A 20,412-nucleotide genomic window follows, 5' to 3' on the forward strand; every position below is an offset into this window, starting at 1 on the left:
TCACTTTCTCGCACCAGGATGTAGTCCAGGAGGTGCCAGTGTTTGGATCGGGGATGCATCCAGGTGATCTTAAGGCTGTCCCTCTGCTGAAAAAGGGTGTTTGTAATGACGAGCCGCTGTTCTGCGCAGAGCTCCAACAGGAGGCGCCCATTGTCGTTGCACTTGCCGACACATACACACATATACCCATATACAGACATGTGTACACACACATACATACACATCTATATCTAATGTGTATGTATGTGTGTGTATACATGAATGTATCCGTATTTAGAGGAAAATATATAGAGTATAGATAAGAATTAATAAGGGAGGGAAAGGGAATAGAGGGAATAAGGAGGGAATTAAAAGAGTGGCCTTTGTTACATATGAAAATTGAAATCTTTTCCGGGGGGGGGCTGGGTAGGGAGGAGTTACGGTCACTGCAAAATCAGTTGACGTTTGCGAGTGAATTCGCAAATCCAAATGGAGAGGGGAGATGTGGTTGCCCGACAAGGGATAAAGGGCAACTCAGGAGGGGGAGGGGAGAATGGGGTTAAAGAAGTTTTAAATAGGAGAATAAGGAAAATGTTTGATGTTTTAGAAATGTTGTCTTATAAAGTGTTCAAAACAAGAAAGCAGAAATGGATAAGAAGGAAAGGTGATGATGGAGAAACGGAAAGGGAAGACAAACAAAGTATGAAATGGCTACGCTGAACAGAATACATAACCAAATCAAAAGGAAGAAACTGCTAAATTTACTGAAAAAAGAAAAAATTGATATAGCATTTGTGCAAGAAACACGTTTAACTGAATTAGCGCACAAGAAATTAAAGAGAGATTGGGTAGGACATGTAACAGCAGTGTCGTATAATTCAAAAGCAAGAGGAGTAGCTATATTAATTAGTAAAAATGTGCCAATTAAAATAGAAGAGGAAATAATAGATCCAGCAGGGAGATATGTAATGATAAAATGTCAGATATATTCGGAGTTTTGGAATCTACTCAATGTATATTCACCTAACGAAGAAGATCAAAAGTTTATGCAAGATATTTTTTTGAAGATAGCAGATACGCAAGGGAACATATTAATAGGAGGGGATTTCAACCTTAATTTGGATTCAAATATGGACAAAACTGAGAAAAAAATTAACAGAAAGAACAAAGTAACCAAATTTATAATTAAATCGATGCAAGAAATGCAACTTTTGGATATATGGAGGAAACAACACCCAAAGGAAAAGGAATATTCATATTATTCGGGTAGACATAAAACATACTCAAGAATAGACCTATTTTTGTTATCAGCTCGTATGCAAGATAGAGTAAGAAAAACAGAATATAAAGCTAGAATATTATCGGACCATTCACCCTTGATATTGACAATAGAGTTAGAGAACATCCCTCCAAGAATGTATAGATGGAGATTAAACTCCATGCTACTTAAAAGGCAGGATTTTAGAGAATTCATTGAAAGACAAATTAAAATGTATTTTGAAATAAATACGGAATCAGTGAAAGATAAGTTTATACTATGGGACGCAATGAAAGCGTTCATTAGAGGGCAAAAAGTAAGTTATGTAACCAAGATGAAGAAGGACTATAATCAGGAAACAGAGCAGGAAAGGGAAATAGTAAATATAGAAAAAGAATTAGCAATGAAGGAAGATACAACTAAAAAAAGAGAATTGGCAGAGAAAAAAATAAAATATGAAACACTACAAACATATTAGGTGGAGAAGAACATAATGAAGACAAAATAGAAATATTATGAACTAGGGGAAAAAACGCACAAAATTCTAGCATGGCAGCTTAAGACAGAACAAGTTAAGAAAATGGTATTGGCATCAAGGAAAAAAGAAAAACAAATCACATATAATCCAACCGAGATCAATGAAAACTTTAGAGAATTCTATGAACAATTATACCAAACTGAAAACGAAGGGAAAGAAGGCAAAATAGATGAATTTTTAACTAAAATTGAACTACCAAAATTACAAATAGAGGAACAAAATAAATTAACAGAACCATTTGAAATAGTAGAAATACAAGAGATAATAAAAAAATTACCAAATAATAAAACACCAGGAGAGGATGGATTCCCAATAGAATTCTATAAAACATTTAAAGATTAATTAATTCCTCCCCTCTTGGAAGTAATCAACCAGATTGACAAAACACAAAGCATACCAGATTCATGTAAAACAGCAATAATTACAGTATTACTAAAGCAAGGGAAAGATCCACTTGCACCAGCGTCATATAGACCAATATCATTACTTAACACAGATTATAAGATAATAGCTAAACTATTAGCAAACAGATTAGCAGAGTATGTACCTAAAATGGTAAATCTAGACCAAACTGGAAAATTTAAAAAAAGACGAACAACAGACAATATTTGTAAATTTATTAACTTAAAGCGCCAACAGTAGCAGTTGCTTTAGACGCAGAGAAGGCCTTTGACAGAGTAGAATGGAATTATTTATTCAAAGTATTGCAAAAATTCAGTTTACCAAAGAAGTATATTAATTGGATTAAAGCATTATATAAGGGGCCATTGGCAAAAGTGACTGTAAATGGATATATATCTAAGCAATTTAACTTAAGCAGATCAACAAGGCAGGGATGCCCACTATCACCCTTATTGTTCGCGTTAGCTATAGAACCACTAACAGAATTGATAAGAACAGAAAATAATATAAAAGGGATAAAAATAAAAGACAAGGAATATAAAATCAGTTTATTTGCGGATGATGTTATAGTATACTTAACAGAACCAGAACTATCAATAAAAGAATTATATAAGAAATTGAAGGAATATGGAGAAGTGTCGGGTTACAAGATTAACGTAAATAAAAGTGAACCAATGCCAATGAATAATGCAGATTTCTCAAAATTTAAGAAGGAATCACCATTCAGATGGCAAATGCAAGCAATAAGATACCTAGGTATACAAATCAATAAAAATCTCGGCCATCTATATAAACTCAATTATTATCCACTAATGAAAAAATTACAGGGCGATTTAGAGCATTGGAAAGATTTACCATTAACACTAATAGGAAGGATAAACTGTATTAAAATGAACATTTTCCCAAGGATATTATACCTATTTCAGGCATTGCCAATACACTTGACAGAGAAATTCTTCAAGGAGTTAAAGAAAATAATAAGGAAATTTTTATGGAAAGGGGGGAAACCGAGGATAGCACTAGATAAATTAGGCTTACAACTGCCAAACTTTAAAAATTATTATAGAGCCGCACAATTAAGATACCTATCAGATTTTTACCAAACAAGCGAAAAGCCAGATTGGACTAGATTAGAAGTAGATAAAATAGGGGAAAAGATACCTGAACACATATTATATAAATGGGATGAAAAATTGGTACAACGTAGGAGTTCTCCAGTATTACATCATCTGCTCAATATTTGAAAGAAGATTCATGTAGAAAGGAATAAAACAAATTACCAATTACCAAAACTAATATTGACGCAAAATCAGTTACTCCCTTTTACAATAGATAACCTTTCCTTTAGAGAATGGGAGAAAAAAGGGATCAAAAGAATAGAAAATTGTTTTTCGGGAAATAAATTATTATCCTTTGAACAAATGAAAGATAAATACAGTATAACTCAAGATACAGTGTTGGCATATTACCAATTGAGATCCTACTTGAAAGACAAATTAGGAAGCAGTCTGAGGTTACCAGAGGGAAGTAACTTTGAATATGTTATTACAGATACAATAATAATCAAAAGACTTACAACAAATATGTATATTAAACTGCAAGAAAAGGAGAATGAGGAAACAAATGGTAGAACTAAACAAAAATGGGAACAAGATTTAAATATAAAGATAAAGAAGGAAACATGGGAGAAGTTATGCTCTGGAACGATGAGAAATACAATAAATACGAGGTTACGTATGATACAATATAACTGGATACACAGGCTATACATTACACCTCAAAAGTTAAATAAATGGGACCCAACAGTATCTGACAGATGTTTTCGTTGTAAAAAAGAAATGGGAACAACAATTCATGCAATCTGGACATGTGAGAAAGTAGAAAAAGTTTGAGAAGATCTAAACCAGATATTAAATAAAATTACAGAAAACAATATACCAAAAAACCCAAAGATCTTCCTCCTAGGTAACATAAAAAACAAAGAATTTGGAATTGATTTGGATGGTGCACAAAAAAGATTTGTTAAGATAGCTCTAGCCATAGCAAAAAAATGTATTATGCCAACCTGGAAATTGGAAGATGATTTGAAAATACAACAATGGTTTATAGAAATGAATAAATGTATTTCATTAGAAAAAATAACATATAGTTTAAGAAATAATATTGAAATATTTGAACAAATTTGGGAGCCATATATGAAACACAATAGAGAAAACCTACCGGGGACATTCACCACCTAAATTAACGAAAGGAGAAGGAAATGTAAAGAATTGACTCAGTGGAATTTCTTGTTTATTTTTATTGAATGACAACATTGTTTGACTGGTTAATGTATCTTAGATTTTGTACTTTAAATGGATGGGTAGGGAGGTAGGGAGGGTGGGATGGGAGGAGGGGTGGGAGAAAATGACACTATATATTTGAAAAGGAAAATGCATGTATCATGGTCAATGTGGTTTATGGTGTGAAAAATAAAAAAATTTTTAAAAAAAATGCTGGACATCTAAAATAAAAATAGAAATTGCTGGAACTATCAAGTGGTCACAAATACTGCCAGACCACCAGTACCTCACAATGTTCACCTCGGCTATTCACCTGAAGTGCAGGCAGGTACTGCGGCAGCTCTTTCTTCAGTTCTACAGGTGAAGCGGGCGGGGAGTCAGGAACGTACTCTCCCTCCGTAGGAGCATTGGAGATCGGACTCTCCTCCTCCTCCTCCTCTTCCTCCTCCTCTTCCTCCTCCTCTTCCTCCTCCTCTTCCTCCTCCTCTTCCATCTCCTCCTCCACACTCTCTTCTGAATCATGGTCGAATTTTGATTCTGTTACTACAAGATTAAATATCAGGACAAACAAATAATCTGGCCCAGGACCAATGACATCTCATTTTGTAACCACTAGAAAACATGCAAATGACCAGTTACCCATTTGGAGGTGGTTCCCGTTCTGCCTTTCTCCGTCACTGTGCTCTTCCTCTTCACTAATCTCCCCTAATAAAAAGGAATTCAAATTCTGCTCAGTTTAAATTCTTCAAGTCATTTCTCCACCTAATTTCTTTAAAATCAGTAAAAATAAAACAGGACAGAAACAGGCAGCATATTTGAGGAGTTTCATCAGAACAGGGAACGGTTTCAGCTGCAAAAAAATCTGATACAGAGGCCGAGAGGGATGCATGACAAAAGGACGGGAAGATAGAATCTGATGATGTGAAATTATTAAAGGAATGTTGACAAAAGACTGGGCACCTGGAATAAAAATGATCATTATCCCAAATTGTTAAATCAATTTCATGGCTGTGAATCAGCTCTTCTCAAGCTTCATGTCCTTGTTCTCTCATCCAGACTCACTTAATTAAATTAAGGATAGTGGGGACAGATGGAGCTGACTCCATGACCAGATCAGCCATGGTCTTAGTAAGTGGTGGAGCAGGCACGACAAGCTGAAGTGGGAGCAAGATGAAACAGGCTGAGGGAAGTTTGGGGCAAGGGGAGTCGCAGATGCTGACTGGAAAGCTGTCACCCCCATCTAGTGCATTCAATGCCCACAACATGGAGATCGCACAGAGTAGGAAATCAGTGTACTAAACTGAAAGCAAGACTCAACTTCTGCTTCGTAATGTGAAAATGTGTTTTGATCGCTGGGGAGTGGGCAGGTTCAGCATCTGCAGTATTCTGTACCATTTTAACATTGTTATTCCATTAGGATCAGTTAGAGCAAAAAAAATTACAAGGTCAGGTTATTTCTTTCAAAAAGGCACTGGGAGGTGTCAGCCAATTGGGTGTAAATTGGGTGGCACGGGCGCGTGGGCTGAAAGGGCCTGTTACTGTGCTGTATGTCTATGGAAAAAAAAGTGGACCAACTACATTGCCACATGAAACTGAACAGGCTATCATTTCATTTAAAATTCCTTTATGAATAAAATGCTTTGATGCAGTTGTGCATTTTCCACATCCAAATTGCTCATCGCCACAAGAGACTGCAGGCGGTGGAATCCAGAACAAACTACTGAAGGACCTTAGCAGCATCTGTGGGGGAGAATTGTTAACTTTCTGGCAGGACTAAGTGTGGAGAGGCAAGATGGAGGAGAGAGGGAGTAGATGCTGGGTGAATTGAAGAGGGCAAGGGATAATGGACAGATTGGGCCAACCTTTTTTGGATGGTAGAGAAATTGTTTCTTTTGCTCTCAATTATTTGTTCACTTCGAATTCATGCCCTGGAATCTGTGAGAAACTGCTCCTTACCAGGAGATGGCTCAGATTCAACCTCAGACAGACTTGGAGATTCTTCAGACCCCTCACTGCTGCTCTCTGCCTCCGAGGCAGTTGCAGAGCCTATTGGAGAAATGTAGGAACGAAAACAATCAGGTCACGAAGCAGCACAATAACCAACATCTTTGTAAAGTAACCAGCTATAGTTAAAAAAAACCTCAACCTTTCTCCGTAGTGTGTAAAGAGGTTAACATTCACTTTGGATGTAAATGCAGGAAAATCGGAGGGACACAATGAACAGAGCACAGGATCAAATCTCTGTTGCTAATGCTCAACTTGTCTCTTTCGAGGTGAGTTGCATCCTGCGCTTCAGCCTCACATGATTTATCCATTCATTGTACAGCTTGTCCACATCCATATTAATCCCATCCCCGAACACTTGGCCCGTGGCCTTTCTTACCTGGGTAATCCACGTGTTCTTCTGGACACGTCCTAAATGTCAGTGACTCTGCTCCCACACTCTCTCAGGCAGTGTATTCCAGGTAACTCACCACTCTGGGTGACAGAGAACCCACTCAGACCACCTCTAAATCACTACCCCCTTGACCCAAGTTGGTGTCCACTATTTGGAGCAGGGATTCAAGAGGGAGCTAAGTGCAAGAAGGGCTCCCCAAGGGCCCTTGCGCTGACGGCAACCTGAATGTGTCGAAGGTTTGGAAGTGGAGGCTGCAGGAGCGCTGGAGGAGAATCCACAGACACAGTGATTCTGAAGGGATGTACTCTAAGGGGAGCCAAGCAACACTGATGGTGACTTTTTGACTTGCAGCAGGCAGAGGGCGATTTCATGTAATATTACATGTTCTGACCTATTACATGACAACAAAGGAATCTTGAATCATTTCATTTCCTAATAAGAGAAGCTTCCTGCACTCTTTAATTTTCTAGACCTCAATCGTGATCCCTTCATGTCAATCATGTCCCTGTTCTGCCTGATTTGATACCGTGAAATGCATTGGCATGCAAGATGTGGTGGTGGTAAGCTGGTTTTATATTTAATATTAATTCTGGAAAAACTAATCACCAAATAACAGTAGTTTAATTTTGGTTTTAAAACTGTAACTTCAAATGACTGATTTAAGCCAACACAGAATTTTGCAGAGGTGCTCAAACATGTATGCACTAATAAGGCAAAAAAGAAAGGACATCTAACACAGAGGATGCACACATCTCTCCCGCCTTTACCACCTGCTTTCCGAATGCTCTATGAATATCTCCTGGTTTTAGGGAGGGCAGCCCGTCTCCCAACATACCCGAGGAAGATTCACCAGATGTTGTCTTTATTTCACTGTCACTGATGTCTTGCAGATCAGATGGCAGGTCTTTTTCTTCATACCGCTCTTCCTTTACTGCAGAACACACAAATGATGGAAAGAATAACAAAAAAATGTTATTCACATCATCCATTAATCCTTCAATTCCACACAATCCTGCAAAGTTGTCTATCATTTTATCTTTAATGATTTCTTATCTCATTTTATTTACCACTTTCTTCTTCTGCTTACCATCGCTTTTTTTTAATTGGATCGAGCTTCACCTGCCCCAGCCCTCAGTATAACTGGCCAGCTCCCCTCAGCACTCTCAACCTTGGCACTAGGTTCCGGCCCGGTACATTAACCATTTACGGCCACTAATGCTGCTCGACCTTCTGAGTTTCTCCAGCAGATCACCTTTGCTCCAGATTCCAGCATCTGTAATCACTCGTGTGTCCCTGGAATAACCTCAATCTCCTGCAGAAAGGCGATGAACCACATGGAAGTGTAGGACCCTGGAGTTACAGGAATCAAAGAGCTCCTTTTACAGTTCTCTCCGGAATTGGTTCTATCACTCCTCAAAGATGGTGGTGTTGGGATGAATGAAGTGTGGGACTGTGCCTCACATTTCAATATTTGTTTGGCTCAGTAAGAATCAAGGCCATAACTGTTAACTTTAATAGATTGTGCTTCAAGCAACACCCTTTGGAAGTGACAAGGGTGACAAGAGTAGCCTGCACAAGCCCTAACCACCTTCACTGATCAACAAAATTCTGGCCCATCAGATCTTGAACAAATGGTATCTTTGAAGAAATTAGCTATTTGTACTCATTTTCAGGTAACATCATTTCTTCAGATCTTGATCAATTTTGGAGAGAAGTTTGAAATTTTTATCCCCCCTCATGTAAACCTCTGGTCAGAAATGGAAAATAAATTTCTACGATTTGTGAAGAAAACAATGTACACAAGTCAGCCTTTTGCATAGCACATTTCCACGTTCCTCGTCTGGACCTCCCCTTTCAATGGCATTCCTATTTGTTTTGGTTAAAACTTTGTGTCAGACTTGTTATTGTCGTGTGTAGTTCTGACATCTCCGAATGGAATTAATAATTTGTTGACCTTACCGTTTTTCCTCCCATCGCCAAGATCAAACCTCTCTGGGTGGCGCCACACTGGGCTGTGACTCCTAGGATGAAGCCTTATTTTTTCAGCATATTCCTCCTTCAGTCTATGATGCATCATGGCTAAAAGGAAACAGGAAAAATTCCTGGTCAAGTCCAACATCCAAGCATTAAAAAGCAGTGTCAAAAGATCAATTTTAACCTTCCTGAAGGCCTGTAACTTGTAGGCCATGGGGTGGGATGGATGCAGTGGGATTAATGAATTGTCCAAAGACAAATTCTATGATATTATGCTTCAACATGATCTGCCGCTGAGTTCAAAGGTCTACTCACAGAAAATCTGGGCTGGAAATGGATTAACAGCCACTCCTGCTTAGTAAAGAACTCTCAAGATTACATTCTGAAAGCATCAATTTACCCAAGACAAGTTTTAAAATATATGAAAAATAGGAGTTGGTCCATTAGCTTACTGTTCAATGAGATCATGGCTGGTCTATCACCTAACCTTGGACTGATTTAAATTTTAATCTTTAATTTTTTAATTTAGACATACACACATACTGTGTATGTGTCACAGGCCTTTCCAGCCCATGAGCCCCTAAATCCCTAATTAACCTACAATCCCCGTTCATTTCGAATGGTGGGAGGAAAGTGGAGCACCCGGAGGAAACAGGGAGAATGTACACCTTATAGTCAGCGAGGGATTTGTAACAGCACCTGGGTTTACTGACAGCTGCTGCCAGTGAGACAGAGAAGCACAGCAGCAGACGCTGAATCCTCAGCGAACACTGTGAATCTGGAGGGGCCCAGCAGCTCAGACGGCATCCAGACTGAGAAATGGGAAAGGATTCAAACCCAGCCCCTCCATCTTCCCCTTGGCTGATTTAGTGAAGAACTCTGGAAATGGAACACAAGGTCTCTCAAGTCTATTGTCAACTAATTATCTTCTGAATGGATCAAAATGGTTTCTCATTTACATACAATAGTTAAAATGTCCATGGCATCCATTGCAGAGGAGCAAGTTTTAAAATTAAGCTGATATCATATCAAGTACTTTAAGTGTTTTCTGTGCACTGATCTAGGCCTGCTCTAGCCTATTCAAAGATACACATTATGGGCTGACCAACAGGGGTCAAACTCAGAACAAAAGATTGCCAATGGCAGAAATCAGAAACCACCGCAAATGGAAAATCTCTACTTATTTCAAATCATAGCATCTTATTGAAAATCCAAGTAACTGGGAGTAATCCAGGGTTTTAGAAGCAACACACTGGATGGGGCTGGGTACTGTGGCACAGACTCTGGGAAAGAAATGCAAAGTGAGGGTTAATGTACTGCACAGTATGGAGTGGGATCGACCTGTGTCCTTTTCCATAAACAGCATTACGGCAGGGATAATGAAGATGGATGGATGCAAATGCAGAACCATCTTAAATAAAGCCACCTGCATCTGCAAGTGGGGGGGGTTGAAAATGCTGGTGTTTAAACCAAATACCTTCCCTCCGGATATCCCGTTCCTTTCGCCTTTCCTCTGCTCGTCTTTCGCGCTCTTTTAGCTCCCATTGTTCTTTCTGCAGTTGCTCCCTCATTCTTTTCTCCCGTTCCCTCTGTCGCTCAAGTTGCTCCAGACGATCCCTGAAACATTCATGAGCATTGTCAACACACAAACTCAGCCCAAAAACCTGTGGTGTTGTCATGGACCACGTACAGCAGGTCACATCACACACCATCGAACGTCCTGCCTCGCACTGTTTGTATCGGTAAGGTAGTGCAAATCAGAGAAAATAAAACCCACTTAAATATAATTCAATACATGTTTTCAGATGGATGGATGATCATTGGTCTTTAGAAGATTGTTTCTGCAGGTTGTATTCTACAAACCGAGTCGTAAAATAGTTTTACAGAATAGAAAGCTTCACATAATGTCAGGATCAAAGTCTGCAACGTCCCAAGGGTGGTTTCAGCATTTTTATATTGTGCTACCAGAAGACCTACCCTCAAACGTTAACACACTGCTTGATTCATGACGGGTCTATCAGGTTCCTTAACTAGTAACCTAATAGACCCATCAAAAATTAAGCTTCTTTCTCTCTGCCAATAACTGTGGTCTAACGGTAATTTGACACCTCCAAGGCCAGGTTCCCCTCACAAAGTTTGCTTTTCTCCCAAGTTCCAAGCATTTGGAGAGTGCAGGGAACAATTATTTTGGAGGGAAATAAATTACAGGTGGACCAATGAGAGTTTTAAGTTGAAAACAAGCCATTAAAGTTGTGGTCAGGGAAAAGTACAATCCTTATCTCGAGTGAATGCCACTCCATACTGACAGGTGAAGAAGGTGGATGGACATTGATGAGGAGGGCTGAAGGAAGCAGAAATGAAAACCTCTACTCAGGAGAGAGTACACTCACCCATCTGGTGTGTCCTCTCCCACCACTGTCACTGGTGAAGAAAGGAGTGCAGCGTAACAGGCAGCGAACTTCATGTCAGGTGGAGAGTGAGCCATTGTATTATGCCTGCTTATTTTAAAAATAACCTCAAAATTATCTAAGATTTTGTTTATCCACTTGACTAATTAAGAGACCTAATAAATTAAATTGTTGAAGACATTTGTCCAGTGAAAAGCAAATTCACATTAAAACTTCAGTCCTTGCCTTTAGTTTAATTTAAAAAGCATCACCTGATTGCTTTGGCTATGACATCATTTTGACCATAAGACAGGAGCAGATTTTGGGCAGTCAGCCCATCGTGTCCATTTGTCCAGTCAAATCATTGCTGATGTCCTTTTCCTTTCAACTTCATTCTCCTGCCTTCTCCCCATAACCTTTGAAGCTCTTACTGATCAAGATCCCATCAACTTCTGCCCCCTTGTCCTAAACTCTCCCACGACTGGAAACATCATCTCCACATCCACTCTCACCAGCCCTTTCAATATTCAATATGTTTCAATGAGAACTCACCTCTCCTTCTAGACTCCAGGAGTACAGGCCTAGAGATATCAAACTCCCCTCGTGAGTTAACTCATCCCTGGGGTCATTCTCCTAAACCTCCTCTGGACCCTGTCCAATGCCAGCGCATCCTTTCTTTGATATGTGGCCCAAAACTGCTCACAATATTCCACATGTGGTCTGACCGACACCTTGTAAAGCTTTCACATTGCACCCTGCTTTTGGATTCTAGTAAATCCTACACTGGAACTCCCAAATCCCTCTAGATCTCCACTTCCTGAATTATCTCCCCATTTAGAAAATAGTCAACTTCTTAATCCCATCCATCAAAGTGCATGGCCAGACACTTCCATCTGCCAGTTCTTTGCCCATTCTCCTTACTTGTCTGCAGATTCCCTACTTCCTCAACACACCCTTAGACCTATCTTTGCATCAGCCACAAACAGACAAAGCAATATAAAGATAATTGCTTTATCCATTCTTACCTATCGAATCTCATGCAAATCTGCAAAGGCTTCTCTTCTCATGCATGCTGTGGTCTCCAATGTCCTCTCAAGGGTAAAACCATCCCCAAAAGCTACTCTGGGGAGACGCAGGAGACTACAGACACTGGAATCTGGAGCTCAGAGGACTGAGCAGCATTAGTGGGAGTAAAAGAATGGATAACATTTTGGGCTGGAGCCTTTCACCAAGACAGGTTTAGGGTGAAGTATTTTTTTAAAGACTTACAGCACGGTAACAGGCCATTTCAGCCCACGAGTCTGTGCTGCCCAATTTACACCCAATTAACCTACAACCCCCAGTACGTTTCAAAGGGTGCAAGGAAATCAGCGCATCTGAAGAAAACCCATGAAGACACAGGGAGAATATACAAACTCCTTACAGACAGCGCAGTTCCGATCGCTGGTGCTGTAGAGGTGTTGCACTAACCGCTACACCAACTATGCCCCCCCCCACAAGGGTTCTGGCTCAAAACGTCGATTACTATGTTCCTTCCAGGTGATGCTGGTCAGACAAGAGTTCCTCCACAAGATTGCTTTTTGCCTCAAACACATCTGCCTCTGTTTACTACCTAAAATCTTACAGCGATGTGAGAGGTGCTTCATGAACCAAAGTTTGTGATTAATGAATTTCAAGCTGTTTAAACAATTGTTGTGAACGGAAACATACCCAGAGGTTCTACACGAGTTTTATCTCCTAAATTCAAAGCTCAGCTCGTTTTGATCTGTTATAATGAAAGTGCAGTATTATTCCAGGCCACTGGCATTTTGTGTATTTCAGTTACCGGGCTACAGCATTATACAACACTGAAAAATACAGGAGATTTTTCTTTGAAGATGAATGATAAGAAGGATGATAAGAGTAGGGCAGTACACACTGCATATAATCATTTTAGCAAGGTCTTACAGCCCAGAAGGTCAGATCACGATGGACCCAGTGTGGGCTGGCTAACTGGATACTAAAAGGGTTTGATGGTAGGAGTCAGAGGGTGGTACTCACGCTGGAGGCCTGTGCCCAGGGGCGCATCAGTGCTGGGATCACTGGACTTTGGCATGCACATTTAATAATTTGCATGATAATGTAGTAAGTTTGTGGATGACCTCAAATTTGTGGTATAGTGGACAGTGAATAAAGTCTAAGATTACAACAGAATCTTACTGAATTGGGGAAAAGCCAAAAGTGAAGTGGGGAAACAGCCAAGGAATGGCAGATGGAATTTAAATGTGAGGTGTTGCACTTTGGTAGGTTAAACAAAGGCAGGACTTTAACAGTGAACGGTCGGCCCATGTAGATCACGGAGACTTGGAGCACAGATACATAGTTCCTTGAAAGTGATGACACAGGTAGACGGGGTGACTTCAATATCAGGGCTTTAAGTACAGGAACAGGAATGTCATCTTCCAACTGGACAAAATGCTGGGGAGGCCACATGGGGTATGGTGGAGTTTTGGTCATCCAGCCATCAACTGGAGAGGCCGGTGAAAAGATTCACAAGGATATTTTCCCTTTCCAAGTTAACTTTTAACTTTTCAACAAGATTTGTTTAAATTTTAAGTCTGATAATGTCATATTTAACTCGTGAAACAATTTATGAAGTATCCATTAAAGGAAGCCATTGTACACAAAATTGCTTTTTAATCACCAAGAACAGATCCAAATAAAAAATCTTAAAAGCAGGCAATATCTTACTTTTTCTACTACCACAGGAAAAAAAAACTAACATTGTAATGTTTTCTCTATATTTTACTTTGACCACTACCAACTCAAAGGAAAGTTCTTTTCCTTCACCTTTCTCTTCTGGAATGTTCTCTGGCAAGTTCTCGCCGTTTCTGCCTTTCTCGTTCTCTACGTGCCTTATCTTGTTCCTCTCGCTGTCGTTTCCTTCTCTCGTGTTCCCTCTCTTTTTCCTTATCTTTATCCTTCCCTCTCATGTGTTTTCCTGTTTATAAACATTTTGAATATAATATTCAGGTTTGAATATTAATTAAGACTAATAGTAATGACATAAAGCAAAAGCCTTTTAAATGGAGCCATTCATGTCGTTTCTGAATATTTCTGCACCAGAGACCAGGTTGCCAAGTTGCATCGCATACTTGAGGACAGAACTACTCACCAGTTTGCCCACGAGCTTCCGGCACTGGTTTTACATTGAGACTCACCCATAATGCTTCATGCAACACGACACTCCATTGGTAATCTTGTGGCAAATGCAAACAAATGCTAATCAGCCCCAAAGGCCTGAGATTTCTACCTGTAATAATGGATCAGCTCAGCTTCATGCTTGGAGAGGGGAAGAAGGAATTCGGTGCAGCAAGCATTCCTGCTGAATTAGAATGTTATCCATCTCTGTATTTTGTCTCACTCAAACTAAGTACTTTGCATGCAAAACATTCAATAAACCTCAGTTTCAAAGTTTTCAATTCACCCAATGTCACTTTTCTTTATCGTACGTGAGCATGTGAGTCAGACTGTGCGTGCATGTGTGTGCACATGTGGATGCGTGTGTTCACATGCACAAGAATGTACATGCATATGTGGCAATTTCTACATTTCTGTCTCCTGCAATCTTGGACAGCAATTTGAAAAGGCAAATCTCTAATTTTTGGGCTTTCGGCCTCTGTTTTACACTGCCACACCCGATCAAACCCTTCAATCAATTTAAATATCTTTGTCATATCAACTCCTAACCTTTTTTCAAGGGATATTGCCAGCTGTCCTTTCAATTTAACCCTTTCACCTACTTACTTGGGTAAAGTTATCACATTATGTACCAGCCAGATAACCAGCTTACAATTCAGCCAAGTGAGGAACAGCACAAGAACGAAGAAGGATCTTGAACAAAGGGAGATCCTTCTGGGAGAACCTGGGGGGCGGGGGGCATACTAAAAAAATTACAAAGGTGGATTTTCCACAGGATCCAGAATTGTACCTTCTGGAAAACATTATGGACGTGAGTTTTAAACTGTCCAAGTACCAAGTTCAGTTTGTGAAGTCACCTCGGCAGTAGCCAGGAAATGTATAGCGGTCACGTGGAAGTCCAACTCCCAACACTACAGAGATACAGAGGTGTATCCCTTGGAGAAAATCACGTACAATTTAAGGAGAAAACATGGCACATTCATTTGATTGTGGCAGCCTTACCTGCCGTATATAGGTACACAGATATAGTTACACCCCTTCCAAATAGGTAAAAATCCATAAATGAAGTGGGTTGGGGTGCAGACAACGTGCTCTTGTTTTGTGTCTTTTTCATTTTACTTTATGTTACTCTGGGTTTATATTTGATTCCTTTAAGGGTCGGTGACTATAGATTTTTGGTTCTTCAGTTTGCTTAATTTACATCATCTTTTCCTTGTGGTATTTGGGTCTGGGAGGTAAGGGAGAGGGGTGGGTGGGGGGAAATGGACTCTGAATGTAATAGATCATTGTTGAGAATGACTGTGTTGTGGTTCTGGATTAGTGGGAGTCTTGGAAAATCAAAAATAAAATATTCCAAAAAAAAAGTACAAGGAAGGGTCGTTAAAACATCAAGTCCAGATTAGACAATCGGGAATGAAAAAGCTTAGGTTTAAGGTTAGAAGGGAAAGATTTAACAGAGACCTGAGAGGCAACTTGTTCACTCAGTAGGTAGTCTCCATCTGCCAGAAGAAACTCTAGAAGTGGCCACAATTCTGACATTGAAAGACATTTGAACTGGAAGGGTTTAGAAGGATATGAACCAAATGTAGGCAAATGGGGCTAGCCCAGAATGCCCACTTGGTCAGAATGGATGAGTTTTCCGAAGGGCCTGTTCTGTGCTGTGTGAGTCTATGACGAGGTCCACGAATTAAACACCACCAGTTACTGTTTGAATGTGATCGCCTGCTGTACAAAAGTGAATGGAAGGAGTTCACACTCACCCTCACAATTTTAACTCCTGCTGTTACAGATACATCTTAAAGACTTTGATGACATGACAATTACCTATTTTACATAAATTCTACTGTACAAAGACGTGAATCAATTACAAATACAGTACAAGTCCAAAAATCCAGACTGCTCTGGGATTCGGTAGATACAGATTTTCGGATTTTTCAGATTCTCCAGATTCTCAGGCAGTACTTTTAAGTACTAGAAATAGAGAAAATGTGAACAGTTAAATTTTGATAGTTTATTCATTAGCAAATTTCTTTTGTCAAAATGAGCAGTTTTAAAGACAAGTAAAGCCAACGAGCATGTTCGCTTGTTGCCACTGTGCATCTGTGGCACTTGCACATGCAAGAGTCCGTTAAATTTAAAAGTTTGAGAGTTTTTGAAAAGTCCAGATTCTTGGGTGTTCAGGATCTCTGGCATCCAGAATTCTACTATATATTAAAAAAAGCTTTTGGACAAGTAAGGACTGGCATATACCAAATGTTAATCAGTTGATTATCTTTGCTGAGACTGAAAACGAAAATGCAGACACTCATTATTACTCTGGAAGATCACAGGCTGGGAAGTTGAATGTCCTACCAAAAACCCAAAAAGATCATAAATATCAAAAAAAAGAACAAAAATAATAGAGGCACTAATCACAAATATCTTTACAGAGGAAGAGGTTGAGAGAAGAACTACATCAAAAAGAAGAAAAAGGGATAAAGTGCATAACCATAAACCAGTTGAAAATCACCCATCTAAAAATACCCAGTTTGCTGTGCTTTGTTAGGGCCAGCTTCTAAAAAGTGTGATGTTTATTGCAAATGTAAGGACACTCATTGAGAAAGTAGTTTGTTACATATATGAATTTTCAGGGAGCATTGTTAGAATTGTATTGATAAATTTGTCATATCATGTTTAATGTGAAAACATAAAAATGGTACTGAAAATTGAGGTTTCTAATGTACAAACATAAACAGTATTGCACTGGATCTCCACCTTTTTCTTTCCACTCATGTACCACTTTAGCAATCTCTATTCCATCGGTGCTCTCTGATTAGTAAGGGATTGCTTAAGGTGGTCTGTGAGTGGGAAGGGAAGGTTGAGAATCACTGCTCTAGACCCAATTGTTACAGAAATATTTTGCTTGAGAAAAATTGTCATTGGTCCATTTCCTTTGGAGTTATAAAACCGAGCACATAGCAAGTCAATTGGGGACGATTAAAACAGTGGTTTTCAAACTTTTCTTTCCATCCACATACCACCTTAAGCAATCCCTTACTAATCACAGAGCACCTATGGCTTAGGGATTACTTAAAGTGGTATGTGAGTGGGAAGAAAAGGAAGAAAATAATGCTTCCCCAAGGTTCGTTATTGGAACAATAGATATTGTCAAATGGTTTTAAAGAATAAGCCACGTAAACACACACAAATGCTGAAGGTACACAGCCAGTCTCGCACCATCCACAGGAGGTAACAATATTTAACTGACATTTCAGGCCTCAGCCCAATGGTTCAAGTCCAAAACATCAATTATACAGTAAAATCCCTCTTATCCAGAATTCAAGCAACTGGCAGACTCAAGCTGTAAAAATTATGGAAGTTTAAAATTGGCGTACCTCATCATTAGTTTTCCAATCCACACAACACATATCTCAAGAAACTGGGAAATTCAGCATCTACCAGTCCTCATTGGTGCTGGATACCAGGAGTTTTATTGTACAGTATATCTTTACCTCCTATGGACGGCGCGAGTATGGCTGAGATCCTCCAGCATTTCTGCATTTTTACTACAATCACAGCATCAGCAGACTTTCGTCTATCACTCCATAAATAAAAGGACGAATCAAGCATTACCAACTTCTGTCAAAATGCAGAGCTTCAGTATCTTGAGAGAGAGAACTTAATTGGCAATAGGACTTGAAAAATTATGCAGAGAAATGTGATGGAACACTTCTCCATAAGATGAAGGGCAAAGATAAACTGGACGGTACATCTTCAAAAGGTGTAGAAGCATCTAAGATTTCAAGTACATAAATCTTTACTAAGGGAAAACAAGTTAATAAAGATGGTCAACAAGCATAATAAATTAGGGTATGTGTGTCACAGGTTTATGCCAAAATTAGACAAAAGACTGGTGAAGCTGCAGTGTGTGGGCATCTGACTTAGAAAGTAAATTATTTACTAGATTTGATATTAACTGAGTTGGCCCCTCAAAAATATTCTAGCAGCAGAGGGGTTTTTAAGCTATAATGTTTACGTTCTTGCTGATATTTCCCTATCTTGGTACAGAGAAAAGCCTGACTGGTCTAGTTTCAAGAACTTACTTTCCAATTATACACATGGCGTTAAATTCACATTCCTCACGTATGCCCTTGGTATTGAGAGGCCACCTAAATAGATCAATGAGAGCCTTACCCATTTCTTTGCTCATTTCCTTGAAGATTTTAAAGTTCATCTCATTTGCCTTAAGTGCCCTGAAGACCTTAAATTCTTTCAGTTTCTTCGTGACAGTCTTCGTTTCCCATGATTCATTTCTGAAGACTGTTGTAAAGAATTCATTTAACACTTTGGCCAGTAGTAATCCCTGTACAATTTCTATCCAAACATCCCTATGGGTCTTTACAATCCCTTTACACACAGTATGAAGAGTTGATGTAACCCTCGATTATTCATCTTTGATCATTCAACAAACATTTCAGCTAACCTTAATTACATTGTCATTCATCAGCACTTGAGTATGTTTGGGATTTCTTTATTTCCAGGTCAAAACAATTTGACCTGGAAGTCCACTCTTTCTTTAGACTGCCTCTCTTTTCCACACAGGATTAAAGTGGCTCATGAAAATATTTTACTCAGTTCCACTGCCGAACAGTCAAGAGATAATTGGATTCCCCAGAATCTGATACTTCTATATTTTTGGCCTCATCTTTTATTACGATAGCACTGGACAACAAAGGTTTTGCTTCCTGAACACTTTTGGAGTATATTTTATGAATTTTGGGATGCTGATCACAAAAATCACCTTCAACTTTTCCTATCGCGTACCTTTTGTTTTCGATATAACCTATTTTTGTGATTTCCTGTCATATTTTGTCTACTAGTATATCGCCCACAAAACAAGCTTTTTTGGATAGTCCAAGCATCCCTGGACATGCACTCAGTGCAGGTGCTAAGCAAATGTTGACTTGGGCCTGGGCAGGCTTAGTCAGGATAGATGCAGGCAGGCTATAGAGGCAGCTCGTATAGAAACAGCTCACATATACAGATGCTGTATTACATTGATTATAGATTGAACACATGCTGCACGTGTTCTTCAGGCAAAAGCACAGTGAGTGTAGTTAACAATAGCTTTTATTGACCAGCAAGATTCAATATAGCAGAAATATCTCATCAATGTCTGCACAGCAGCGATACATTTTGTTCTATTTGTAGCGAGTAGATGCTTAAGGCTCAAAGACGCAGCTTGGCTGCACTTATTAAGAAAGCCTACGAGCTCAACTTCAGTTGTAAAATTGGTGTCCAAGACAAAGCCAGGGTTCCTCACATTGGTTGTGCAGTCAACCTGAGAGCTTGGCTCAGAGGTAAACATGCTAAATTCAATGAAAATTAATTTAATGTTTCTCCATCTTCCTACACGATGCAGCAAAACTGAAATTAACTTTGTGTTCAGCTTGAAGTTGGCTATCACAATCCACAATTTTTCCTCAGGAAGCGAACCTTTGGAAAAATATTTGTTGTCCGGTGTAATAAATGTAGGCACATAAAGATCTCTAGAATCAAAATATTTACTGCTGAATGAATGTTTTTATATTAACTTTAACATCACATGCAATGCAATATCCAGATTCAATTATTTTTGACCGTACTGTCCTATCTTTGCTCTTCTCTTTTTGATGTTCTTTCTTCTTTGATTGAAGAATCGTTACATTTGCCTTAAACATTGCCTATTGCTGGTTTGGTTGCTCACGTGAGAATTCACTGAAGAGAGGATTACTGGAGTCTCCCTCCACCACCCCCAATTGACAAGAACTACCGGATTGTTGTCTGAAGAGAGCACAGAAAATCACTGAGGACCCTTTCCACCCTGCACACAGCATCTTTCAGCTGCTTCCATTGGAGAAGAGATACAGGGGGATCAGAGCCAGCACCACCAGGCTGAGGAACAGCTTCTTCCCACGGGCAGGGAGAATGCTGAACGACCAAAGGAACTGCTCATGCTGACCCTCCGAGACTCTCGTAGTCATGAAGCAACATCT

At 39.4% G+C, this 20,412-nt stretch overlaps 1 protein-coding gene across 17 annotated transcripts in view; it reads right to left on the reverse strand.

Annotated features, from left to right (window-relative positions):
• cdk11b (cyclin dependent kinase 11B) overlaps positions 1 to 20,412 on the reverse strand; it is a 60,513-nt gene that overhangs the window by 22,595 nt on the left and 17,506 nt on the right. For 14 of the 17 annotated variants that reach the window (XM_069918230.1, XM_069918236.1, XM_069918222.1 and 11 more), the window contains 8 exons: positions 18,572 to 18,697; positions 14,048 to 14,198; positions 10,309 to 10,448; positions 8,817 to 8,936; positions 7,693 to 7,788; positions 6,416 to 6,505; positions 5,099 to 5,164; positions 4,773 to 5,002 (listed from right to left, as the gene is read on the reverse strand). In XM_069918230.1, the coding sequence (XP_069774331.1) occupies positions 4,773 to 5,002; positions 5,099 to 5,164; positions 6,416 to 6,505; positions 7,693 to 7,788; positions 8,817 to 8,936; positions 10,309 to 10,448; positions 14,048 to 14,198; positions 18,572 to 18,697 (1,019 nt within the window). The remainder of the gene's footprint in view (positions 1 to 4,772; positions 5,003 to 5,098; positions 5,165 to 6,415; positions 6,506 to 7,692; positions 7,789 to 8,816; positions 8,937 to 10,308; positions 10,449 to 14,047; positions 14,199 to 18,571; positions 18,698 to 20,412) is intronic. The other 3 variants (XM_069918229.1, XM_069918239.1, XM_069918235.1) reach the window with 3 other exon arrangements.

Source organism: Narcine bancroftii, chromosome 2 (genome assembly GCF_036971445.1).
Source record: "Narcine bancroftii isolate sNarBan1 chromosome 2, sNarBan1.hap1, whole genome shotgun sequence".
NCBI lineage: Eukaryota > Metazoa > Chordata > Chondrichthyes > Torpediniformes > Narcinidae > Narcine > Narcine bancroftii.